Source organism: Suncus etruscus, chromosome 15 (assembly GCF_024139225.1).
Source record: "Suncus etruscus isolate mSunEtr1 chromosome 15, mSunEtr1.pri.cur, whole genome shotgun sequence".
Lineage (NCBI taxonomy): Eukaryota > Metazoa > Chordata > Mammalia > Eulipotyphla > Soricidae > Suncus > Suncus etruscus.
Window position 1 is genome coordinate 56425342 of NC_064862.1, and position 12289 is coordinate 56437630.

Sequence of the window (12289 nt, forward strand, 5' to 3'; positions counted from 1 at the left end):
GATCCTTCAGCACTTGAACTGGAAATTGCTTTAGTAGTAAGATTTCTTATGTGTAAGTAATTAAGCGACATAGCTGAGTTGTCCTTTGCTACCAGTTAGTCTCAGGGATTTTAGTTAACATTTGTAATAAACATATGAGGAGTGGGCCCGGAGAGATAGCACAGTGGCGTTTGCCTTGCAAGCAGCCGATCCAGGACCAAAGGTGGTTGGTTCGAATCCCGGTGTCCCATATGGTCCCCCGTGCCTGCCAGGAGCAATTTCTGAGCAGACAGCCAGGAGTAACCCCTGAGCACCGTCGGGTGTGGCCCAAAAACCAAAAAAAAAAAAAAAAAAAAAACAACATATGAGGAGCAGGGGGTCTGTCTTACTGACAGGGAATTTGCTAAAGGGAATCATTAATGAATACAATTTAATGACTGGTTTTCTTATTCATTGTCACCTTAAGGGGACAGTCTTCATTGGAGGAACAGTTGGTAAGTTATTATAAGAACAAAAAAAGGGGGGGGCGGAGCAATAGCACAGCGGTAAGGCATTTACCTTGCACGCGGCCAACACAGGACGGACCCTGGTTCCAATCCCGGCATCCCATATGTTCCCCCAAGCCTGCCAGGAACAATTTCTGAGCACAAAGTCAGGAGTAACTCCTGAGTGCTGCCGGGTGTGACCCAAAAACCAAAAAAAAAAAAAAAAAAAAAAAAAGAACAAAACATAGTTAAGTACTTTTTATTCTAAATATATTACACATGGAGATATAGGACTTATAAGTATATCTCTTATGTCTATACTTAGATTCATGTTTTCATCAGTTTTGATATTTTTTTAAAAAAGCTCTTTTCAACAGGCTGGGAGGGGGGCAGTAATTATAGTAACTTGAGCTCCATATGGTACAGAAAGTCATAGGAAAAAGAACTTAGTTCTGTGTTTACAAACATATCAGCTTCTTGAATCTTCACTTTTTAAATTAATTTATTTATTTATATATTAGTTTTTGGGCTGCAACTGGCAGTGCTTTGGGGTTACTCCTGGCTCTGTGCTCAGAAATCACTCCTGGCAGGCTCGGGGAACCATTATGGAATGCTGGGAATCAAACTCTGGTCCTTGCTGGGTCGGCTGCATTCAAGGCAAATGCCTTACCACTGTGCTATTATTTCTCTGGCCCCTTCCTTTTTATTTTAGAAAACAATGATGTTCAAGACTTTTTTCTTTTTTTTTTTTTCTGTCCCCCCTCCCCTTTTTTTTTAGGTTCGAAAAGCACCTCATGCCTCCGATTTTGATTTGTGGGAGACAGAAACAATTTACTGTCACTCAGACCCTAAAAGCTTGAATGTACCCATCGTGTTTCCAACAAGCTTGCCCACAAGCCCCATTGAATACTCAACATCAGTAGAGTTGGAAAAGGCAGCTGGAACTGGGCCAGTGAATCACGCGGACTGTGGCGAGCCTAATGGGTTGGACTTAGCGAGGGACACAGAGATGTCTCATTCTCTAAGGCAAGGCGAGGGCCCAGCGGTCAGCTGCCCTGAGAATGAAGCCCCGCTGGAGTCCTCTGCAGGCTACCCAGAGACACTTGTTTCAGGGCGTCCCTGCCCGGCAATGGAAGAATCAGAGTTGTCCCTTTCGGAAGAGGGGACTCCGGACCCCTACGTACTAAGTCTGCAGAACCTGATGAAGAAGTCCAAGGAGTACTTAGAACGAGAACAGTCTAGACGCAGCCTGAGAAGCAGTGGGAAGAAGAGTGACCACGAGAGTCACTCGGACAAAGAGAATGAGGCTGCTAAAGGGACCGACGTGGAGAAGACAGAGAAGGCTCAGCTAGCGATGGGCAGACACTGTGGCCCTGTCATTCCCGACAAACCAAGCCTTAACAAATCCAATGTTCTCCTACAGGGGGCGTCTGCCTCTTCAGGCAGCAGGAATGTGGCTGCCTGGGGGAGCTTGTCGAGAGTGAATGTCCAAATGCGAAGTGTCCTTCCCGCCACAGTAGGTCCCCACCCCGATGGGAAAGCCCTTCCCTCATTCGTCCCTGAAAATAATGTGATCAGAAGTTTTGCTGGTTCCTTTGCCAAAGTGCCAAGTCCAGAGCCAAGCCTGAGCCCTAAAATGCATCCTAGGCGTTGCTGGCCCTCATCAGCCTGTCATATCCTCATCAATAATCCAATCAACGCCTGTGACCTCAGTCCTAAAGGGAAAGAGCCGGCAGTGGGCTTGGCAGCTCAAGACGCTGAGGAGAAAACCAACAGCCTTGATACTGTGCCAAAGTTACCAGTGGATGTGGCAGGGGTTGGTCCACGAAAGATTCCCAACGACCAAGCTCCCTCAGAAGCTGTCCAGGACATGGCTGCAGGGAAGACAAGCCAGGTGTGCTCATCTCCAGGAAGTCCGCTGGAAAACAAAATCTTGCATGGACTTACTCTTGGAGAGGGTCAATCAGCATCTGACGGGAAGGTCCCCCACAGGGTTGACAGTGCTGGCACTGCAGTGCCAAGACCACACGAGCCATGCGCTGCCAGCCAGAGTGTGGCAAGTCAGAACGTAGTGGCGGAAGCTGCGGACAGACTCCAGCCGGCTGGCACATCCGAGAAAAATTTTGCTAGCACTTTGCAGCTGGAACTGAACAAGTCTTACGATGTGCACCGCCCCTCTCCATTACTGATGCAGAGCCAGAGTGCCCAGCAGCGCCTGGACCCCCACACTTTATCTGGTGGGAGCGATCTGTGCATGGTTACCAGTTTTGAGAAAGTTAAGCGGAAACTGGATCTAGACAGCGATGGCGTGCAGAAGGAGAACTGCCCTTATGTCATTGCAGCTGGGTTCACGGAGCAGGAAAGACTACCGCTGCCAGAGAAGCGATTCCCAAGGGGCTCTGTCTACCTGCACAAGAATAAAATGCTAGAAAGTCCTTCCAAAGGTGAGGCGGCTTCCCAGTATTTGCTTCCTGCCAAGCAAAAGGCACCTTTATATCCATGTTCTTATTCGATATTACACACACACACACACACACACACACACACACACACACACACACACACACTTGGTAGTTCTTTGTTCCTTAGTGCACTGAATTTCATTTCAGAGTAGATCATTAAGTACTGTTTATTGCCCTTTGATAGGCTTTCTTCTTTGGGGGAAGGTTGTTCATTTGGTGCTGCTCATACTCTCAGTTCAGTACACAGTGGGCTGTTGTGGGTGATGAATGGGGGGGGGGGGACCCTGCAGGTCTAAGGATGGAATTGGGGCTCCCACATTCACTCCAGCCTTGGTAGCTGTTATCCCAGCTCTGGATCGGGTTTTCTATTGTTTTGGTTTGGTTTGGTTTGGTTTTTGGGTCACTCTGGCAGCGCTCAGGGATTACCCCTAGCTCTACGCTTAGAAATCGCTCCTGGCAGTCTCGGGGGACGATATGGGATGCTGGGATTCAAACTACCGACCTCCTGCATGCAAGGCAAATGCCTTCCCTTCATGCTATCTCTCTGGCCCCAGGGTTTGCTTTTTTGTTGGTCGATTTTTGGTTTTGGTTTTGTGGCATCTTGTGGTAATCAGGGTGCTTACTCCTGGCTCTGTGTTCATATAACACTTCTAGCAGTGCTGGGGGATCATCTGGGGTGCTAGGGATAGAACCAGGGTCAGCCACATGCAAGGCAAGTGCCATAATTTCTGTACGATCTCTCCAGCGCCATAGTAAGTGTTCTTGAAAGATCTTCTGAAAGTAGTGATATTTCTTGTTTTTATCCTCTGTATCCGTAGCAGTTCTTTCTTGGAATATCGTTAACATTTTGGGCTTTGTTTTGCTTTGTTTTGGGGATCACCCACCCAGTGATGCTCAGGAGTTGTTCTTGGCTCTGCACTCAGAAATTGCTCCTGGCAGTGCTCAGGGTCGCAATATGGGGTGTTGGGAATCAAACCTGGGTTAGTCATGTATAAGGAAAGTGTCCTACTGACTGTACTATTGCTCTGGCCTTATATCACATCTCACTACTTTGGTAGATTGTACAGTAGTAATGATGCAATACGATTTTGAGGTAGTCATAAAAGTACCTTAGAATCTAAATCTGGTCTTCTTTTAAATAGGCGAAGAAGCTGTACACTACCAAGAAGATTTATTTAGAAAAAAATCAAAGCCAATTCAAAATCAAAGATCTTTGGGGAGGACTAGAGTGGGGGAGGGGAGAAAGGGAAGAAGGGAGGAGAGAGACAGAAAGAAAATGAACAGCTAGCTAGGCACTTGAAGGAGGCTGACCTGTGTTTGCTTTCCCAAAGACCACCAAGAGGAGTGATACTTGAGCACAGAGCCAGGAGTAACCCGGAGCACCTTTGGGTGTGGTTCCTCACTATACAAGCAAACAAGAGAGAGTCAAATGAATGATATGCTGCTGAGCAGCAGGCCCTGGGGAGGAAAAAGGGAATCTGAGCAGACAGCCCTGACTCTATCTGGGCAGACCATGAGGGACTCAGGAGAAAGTTGGGGAAAGAGATGGGCCTTGGTTGCTGTACTCTCTGGTCAGACGCAGACTTTGCTCGATGGCATTCAATGTCCTGAAGTTCCCTACACAGAAGAGACTGTGTGCTTCATTTCAGAAGGTGAGGAGATGCTAAGAAGCAAGATACTGGCATTTGAGGAGATGCGCCAGAGGCTGGAAGAGCAGCATGCGCAGCAGCTCTCTCTCCTGATAGCAGAGCAGGAGCGGGAACAGGAGCGACTGCAGAAGGTGAGCCTGCTGGTGGGAGGGATAGAGGCCACAGCAGGGGCTTGGAAGGGGCCTTCTCTCACTCTGGCTGTCCCAGATTAGCCCTTTTCTCCTGGTCTGTCTCCAGGGGATTCTTTGCTCTGGACACTTGGAAGCTATTTTTATTTTGCTTATGGTGGGGGGGGGGGACGACACCCAGCAGTGCTCAGAGGTTATTCCTGACTCTGCACTCAGAAATCGCTCCTGGAAGGCTCAGGGATCATATAGGATGCTGGGTCTGTCCTGGGTCAGCTGTGTGCAAGGCAAATACCCTACCACTGTGCTATCGCTCTGGCCCTATTTTTATTTTATTTTACTTTATTTTTTTTTTTTTTTTGATTTTTGGATCACATTCAGCAGCGCTCAGGAGTTACTCCTGGCTCTACTCTTAGCCCCCAAAAGGCTCGGGGGACCATATGGGATGCCAGGATTCAAATCACCAACCTCCTGCATGCAAGACAATCGCCTTACCTCCATGCTATCTTTCCGGCCCCTCCTTTATTTTATTTCTTTTCTTTTCTTTTTTTTTTTTTTTTTAGTGACATCAGAAGCATTTATTGCCCAATTCCCTGTTTTTTGTTTTTTTTTGTTCCCGTTGCTGACACCTTAATTTTGAACATACAGTCAAGGAACATTAAGAAGAAATAAAATAGAACCCATGTACAATTACTTTGTCCCTCAAGTCTCCAGATGTATATTATAACATTTCTTAGTGGTACACAAAGCAATTTAAAGCCATGATATTTGTGTAACTCCTTAAACATTGAAGGCATAGTATTTTTTACATTTCCATGCATGTGCATATTTGTTTATGTTAACCTCAAAAGTTTTAAGTAGGTTTTTTTTTCTTATTTAACGTTTAGAGTCAAAGGAGCAAAGTAAAAATGGTGTTAGAGTGGCAATTATTGTTTGCATAGGCCCACCAAAATATGGTGACATGGAAAGGAAAATCCTTGGCCTAAATACAAGGAGACCCTACCCCTGAAGTTTCCTGGCATAAGACCAGCTGTACGCTCTGGCAAAATAGTTTTTCTAATCCAAGTCCTTGTTTGTAGTGCCAATAGTTTTATTTTTCAAACAGTCTGTTGTTGGCAAAAGATCTTGGAATCTGCATATCCTACATTGAAGTCAGGCTGGTGTCGAGCGTCCTCTAGTTTCACCTCACAATTAAAGGGCAATGCAGAGAGCCCTGTCCAATAAGCAGGACATTATTGTTGTTAAGTCTTCTCAGTGTTAAGGGAAGTCTCTTTTGAGTAGGTCGATGTCAGAGCAGCGGTAGGGTCTTCCCTGGTAGAGGATTACTTCCAGGTGATGTTATAGACAATGTTGGATATTTCATAGGTGGCTTCCCTAGTTCAGGGGTGAATGGAGAATGCCCATTCTTCTGAGGCCTGCGCCAGGTCATTATGTCAATGTTCAGGGTATAAAGTCCAATTGCACTACAAGTTTTGTGTGTTCCCATCTCTATTAGATAAGAACTTATTTGTATGTATAGAATTTCACCATTTTAATGTGCTTATGCAAACAAGGAATAATGCCACGTGGCATTATTGGTACATATGGTACATATGGGGGCTGCAAGAACAGGTGCAACAATCCCCGTGACTTGGTTCATACAGAAGCGATAAACTGAGGGAATCTTTCACCACATTCCTTATTGATCAGTTCACAAAGAGAAGATAAAAAGAAGGGGAAATCGTCACTATATTAGAGAATATTTAGTAAGAGATATATCTGTCAGAGAAAATAGATATAAAATATTCAAAAGGCATACTTGTGTGTTTTATGCTTTTGAAATAGTTGGGTGGGTGTTAAATCCAGTGCACCACGTTGGTCTGTGATTTTGGATGGTGCAGTATTGAAGTTAAAAAGGGTAAATATGGGGTAATGATGGTTCGAGGTGAGAGAGTTAAAGAGTAAAAATGAGTTTTGTAGGGGTATGATAAAGAGCAGAATACAAAATGGACATTCTGCATACATAAAAACATATCTTAAGGATATGGAGTACTATTAATATATATTGTGCTTGGAACATGTAGAATGGTATGAAATTACCAGTGACTGCCTTAGTACAGCTGAGCTGCTATCAGCCACCCCCAGTTAAGCTCCTCCAAGTGTAAAAAAGGCCTTTGGCACAACGGAGGTCTGCCGAAACCCATGCTGGCAGAGACTCCCGGCTCCCAGGAAGGAAGGAGATCCTTCCCGAGCCAGAAGGCCAGAAGTTCTAAGCCCGCACTCTAAGCCTCCCTCTGGAGCCTAATTGGGAGTGGGGAAAGCCTAGAGTACCCAATAAGCTCCTCCAAGGGACCCACCTTGCTGGCTTGCCCACGCATGTGGCCCAGGGGAAGCCCCTGGAGCTCCTGAGGAAGGAGGTAGAGGGGTGCTGGGGTGACCCAAGTCCTGCGCTCGACCCTAGGCCTGGTTAAAAAGGCCTTTGGCACAACGGAGGTCTGCCGAAACCCATGCTGGCAGAGACTTTCTTTATTTTATTTCTAAGATGCAAGGTTTAGGAACCAGAGTGATGGTTCGGTGAGTAGGGTCTTTGCCATACACGTGGCTGACTGGGGTTCAATTCTAGCATCCCCTATGTTCCCCCTGCCTTACTAGGAGTAATTCCTGACTGCAGAACCAGGAGGACACCCCCTGAGCAGCCTGTTATGGCCCCAAACAGAAACAACAAAAGATGTGAGGTTTAATGTTGAATTTCCTTAACTAAAAATAAGGACATTGTTTATTCCAAGGCCATTCTGTGGAATTCTTGATTCAAAGTTCATTTTAAGAGGCATTTATAAATAGATATTCCTACATATGCATTCTGCCAGAGTGCATCACAAAGGCAAGGACACTTGGGATATTTTTGGTGTTTTTTTTTTTTTTTTTTTTTTTTTTTAGAAATGGGTTTCTTGACTGATGCTCAGGAGTGATCCCTGGCAGTGCTTGGGGGACCCTGTATTACACTAGGGATTGAAACAAGGTCTGGGCTAAAGCAGTTACATGCAAGGCCAGTGCCTACCCTCCTGCTCTGCCTCTCAGACCCAAGGATACTTGTTTTAATACTATTCTAGTTAAAGGGATTACATTTGTCTATTTTGGGTTTTGGCCACACCCAGTGGTGCTCAGGGCTTACTCCTGATTCTGGACTCGAATCACCCCTGGTAGTGCTTGGGGGACCATATAGGATGCTGAGAAGCAAAACCACATTGGCCACATGTAAGGCAAGTGACCTCCCTGCTGTAGCTCCAACCCCAATAGGTTGCATTTAAAGGAACAAATAATCTGTTGATTTTATTCGAGAGAGGAAAGCATGAAAATGAAGACTGTGCCAATTAGGATACTTTTAGCTTCATCAGATGAAGATAGTATTATTTTGAAACAGAAATGAGCTAGCTCATTCTGACATATGGTGAATCTAATAGGAAATAGAAGAGCAGGAAAAACTGTTGAAAGAGAAGAAGATGGTTCTCGAGGAGACCTCGGAGCTGGGCAGTGGGAAGGCGGTGGACGAATGGAGGAAGATCAGCGACTCCCAGTTGCTGGAAGTGATGCTGACTCAGGCTGACTCCCTCCATATGCTCAGTTCCAGCAGCTCAGGCAAGTATTCCCAAGGCAATGATGATCCTTAGACGAAGCCGTTTAGGTGGCAATCTGATATCCCTAGTCTTTTCTTTTTTGGAGTCATTCCTTGTCCCTGCTCTGGCTGTTGCCAGCTGCTGAGTGACTCATATGTAATGAAGCCTTCATGGATCCAAGCCCGCTGAGCAGGTGTTCACGAGCAAAACACCTGAGCTGGACAGGTAGCAGGAAGCACACCTCCCTTTGTTCATTCATGCAGCAGGTGGTGGCTTTTTATCAAACCTGTTCACTATCTCCCTGGAGATCTGGAATTACATCTCATTTCCCTGGACTAAGCACTTATCTTCATATCTTTCATCCTCCCGAGGTGCAGCTTGCATAGAGAGATCCAGCTGGTGCATCAACTCCCAGCCCATACATGTTTGAAGGACACATACAAAAGATCTTTTGTTGTGTTTTAAAAAGCCTTGGTGCTCCTTGGGCTCTTCTACATTTCCTGCTTCCTTCCCTGCCTTCAAGGACACTGCTCTGTCTTCCCCTAGGTTTCACCAGTGCCGCCCTCCAGCACAGCCTGGTTTCTGCGAGTGAAGCACCATTCTACCTCTGGGGGTCGTCAGCCAGTGGCTTTTCCAAACTCTCCATCCCACGGCCTTTAGGAAGGGCCAAAGCAAAATGGTCTCAGGTGGGCAAGCTTCATGGCCTGTGTCTGCCTGCTAATGTATGTACCTTTCTCTGTTTCACTAAGAGTCTTGTCGCCTTATGCTGTGGAAATGAACAGAAAAGATTTTGCCATACACCAAGTGGCTGAGCTTCTGTTAGAGAAGAAACTACTCAAAAGGCTCTCTCTCTCTCTCTCTCTCTCTCTCTCTCTCTCTCTCTCTCTCTCTCTCTCTCTCTCTCTCTCTCAGATTTGGCGAGAGCTAAGCCTGTCTTGCATATACATTCCTGCTAGTTCTCACTCTGCTTCTCTAAATAAAACCATTTTACTTAATAAAGAAACTACACATAGGACACATATAGAATTTAATTTAGTCCATGATGATGGAGTCCACAGAAACATTCTTCTTTTTTGGTAGTTCTAGTTTATAGAAACATTCTTCTTGACTTACGGTGCTCGTATTCTGAAAACATCGTATCTGGTTGATTTCTTCCAGGTCTTCAGTGCAGAGGTACAAGCAAAATTTGACAAAATAACTGCAGTGGCCAGAGGGTTTCTGACTCGGAGGCTCATGCAGACAGATAAGCTGAAACAACTTCGACAGACGGTGAAAGTGAGAAGAAATTTTCTTAGTCTTGTAACAGCTAAAATGTCAAATGAGTTCTGAATATAGGCAATTCAAAATTACTTTTGGTCACTATAATATAAATGTTTAGTCTGATGATCACTCAGATAATTTTTGAAAAATGCACTAAGTGGGGACTGGGGCGATAGTGCAGTGGTCGGGCGTTTGCCTTACATGTGGTTGACCTGGGATGGACCCGGGTTCAAATCCCAGCATCCCATATGGTCCCCCAAACCTTCCAGAAATGATTTCTGTCCTTAGAGCCAGGAGTAACTCCTGAGCACCGATGGGTGTGACCCAAAAACCAAAAATAAATAAATAAAAAAGTCTTAAGTGGGCCAGAGAGATAGTACAGTGCTTTGCTAAAGCTGTGCTGGGTTCAATCCCTAGTATCCCATATAGTTCCCCTGAGTCCTGCCAGGAGTCATCCCTGAGTGCAGAGCCAGGAGTAATTACAGGTGTAAAAACATTACAGGTGTGTCTCAAAAAGCAAAATATGAAAAATAGGGGCCAAAGCAATAGTACAGGAGGTGGGGCTTTTGCCTTGTAGCTGAATTTGGTTTGATCTCTGGCATTCCATATGGTCCCCTGAGCACTGCCAGAAGTAATCCTGATCACAGCCAAGAGTAACCCCTGAGCACTGCTGGGTGTGGCTCAAAAACAAAACAAAACAGAACAAAAAATAGAGTAAAAATCTAAGTGTAGGGCTAGAGAAGAGAGAGAATAGGATGAAGGGCATATGGCTGACATTGGTTTGCTTCCCAACACCATAAGGGTTCCTGAGCACAGAGACAGGCAGAAGCTCTGAAAACTGGTGAGTGTGGCCCCAATACAAAAATAAAGTAAGTGTGGGTGCCAGAGATGGCCCAGAGGACAGGAGTACACGCTCTGGGATTTGTTTCTGTACCTCATGTCCTCAGGGCTTGTGAGCTCTATTGAGTGCAGACCCCAGGCAACTCCAGTATGGCCCCCCAGTCAATGAAATAATGTAACTGATCTCATTTGTTTGGTGGAGTGGGAAAGCCACACCCAGCGATGTTCAGGGTTTACTCCTGGTTCTGCATTCAGGAATTACTTCTGGCAGGGCTCGGGAGACCCTATTGGAATGCTGGGATCAAACCCAGGTAGATTACGTGCAGGGAAAATGCCCTCCCCATTGTACTGTTACTCCAGCCTCTGTCAGGCAAGTGCTGTTGGACCTTGGTTACAGGTTTTTGTTTTGTTTTTGTTTGGTTTGGTTTTTGGGTCACACCCAGTGATGCTCAGGGGTTACTCCTGGCTATGTGCTTAGAAATCGCTCCTGGTTTGGGAGAGCATATGGGACACCGGGGATCGAACCAAGGTTCATCCTAGGTCAGCTGCATGTAAGGCAAATGTCCTACCACTGCACTATCACTCCAGCCCCCATTACGTGACAGTTTGGTTGGTGTTCCTAGTAATTCTAGATTGTCTGAGAAAAAGAACCAGGAAACTTTGTGCCACCCTCCTGGCTTTTTCTAGACAAATGGTGTCTGAAAGGCCCTTTCTTCTCAGGACACTATGGAATTCATCCGGAGCTTTCAGTCAGAAGCACCCCTGAGGAGGGGTGTTGTGTCAGCCCAGGATGCGTCTCTGCAGGAGAGAGTGTTGGCCCAGGTAAGTATTGGCTTTACGCCAAACTCAGATCTCTTGATGAAAACCTGGAACTTTCCTTGAAATAGAGACTTGCATCATGTCACTGCCTCACTGCCTCTGCCTTGTCTTCCTTTCCACCCTCACCCAGCTGCGAGCTGCCCTGTACGGTATCCACGACATCTTCTTTGTGATGGATGCGGCTGAAAGAATGTCCATTCTCCATCATGACCGGGAAGTGCGCAAAGAGAAGATGCTTCGGCAAATGGTACGTTGTGGGGTTTTCGAAAGTGTGTGGAAACACCCACCTCTGTTTCCAGTACTCAATGAATACTTGACACCCCCAGACTGGCCAATCCTTCTCTTCCAGCTGCGTGACCACATGCCAGGTCAGTTCTCTCTTTGTCTGCCTGGTGTCAGCAAACTCTCCCAAGCTGGGGCCATCCCTTGAACTCCCCATACTTGCTCCTCTTCAACTGCAGCTTGTCCACCCGTAGCCAGTCTTGAATCACAGCATTCCCAGCCCATGTTTGTAACTGCCTACTGTGGCTTCCCAAAACTCAGAGAAGCACTCGCAGAGATTTTCTGCTTGGTAAGAGGGATGAGGGATGTAGCTGAGCAGCCAATGGAAGAATGTGTTTGGGGTGGTCTGGAGGGAATCTCAGAGACCAGAGTTTCTGTCTTCACCAAGTTGGGATGTTTCACCTTTTGGGCTCAAGGGCTCAAGGGCATGAAAACTCTCTGAACCACACTTTGGGGGGTTTTGTGGAAGCTTCATTGTATGAACGCAATTGATTTGTTTGGTGTTTGAGCCACACTGGTGATGCTCAGGGATTACTTGTAACTCTGTGCCCAAGGATCACTCCTTGCAGACTCCGGGGACAGTATGGGGTGCCAAGGATCAAACCTGGGTTGTCTGTGTTCAAGACAAATGCACTATCACTGTCCTATCAGTCTGGCCTGTGATTGTTGGACCATGTCTACGGTGTGCAAGGGCGACTCCTGGCTGTGTGGGTGGACTTGGTGCCAGGGATCTAATCTAAGCACCCAGCATGATTATTAATGCAACCTTCCCAGAGAAGACAGACGGAGGTGGGG

General features: G+C 46.3%; 1 protein-coding gene across 3 annotated transcripts in view; it reads left to right on the forward strand.

Moving 5' to 3' along the window:
- CCP110 (centriolar coiled-coil protein 110) overlaps positions 1-12289 on the forward strand; it is a 37646-nt gene that overhangs the window by 14907 nt on the left and 10450 nt on the right. For all 3 annotated transcript variants that reach the window (XM_049789091.1, XM_049789092.1, XM_049789093.1), the window contains exons 5-11: positions 1243-2908; positions 4576-4706; positions 8141-8315; positions 8840-8979; positions 9452-9568; positions 11114-11215; positions 11343-11459. In XM_049789091.1, coding sequence (XP_049645048.1) covers positions 1243-2908; positions 4576-4706; positions 8141-8315; positions 8840-8979; positions 9452-9568; positions 11114-11215; positions 11343-11459 — 2448 coding nt within the window. The remainder of the gene's footprint in view (positions 1-1242; positions 2909-4575; positions 4707-8140; positions 8316-8839; positions 8980-9451; positions 9569-11113; positions 11216-11342; positions 11460-12289) is intronic.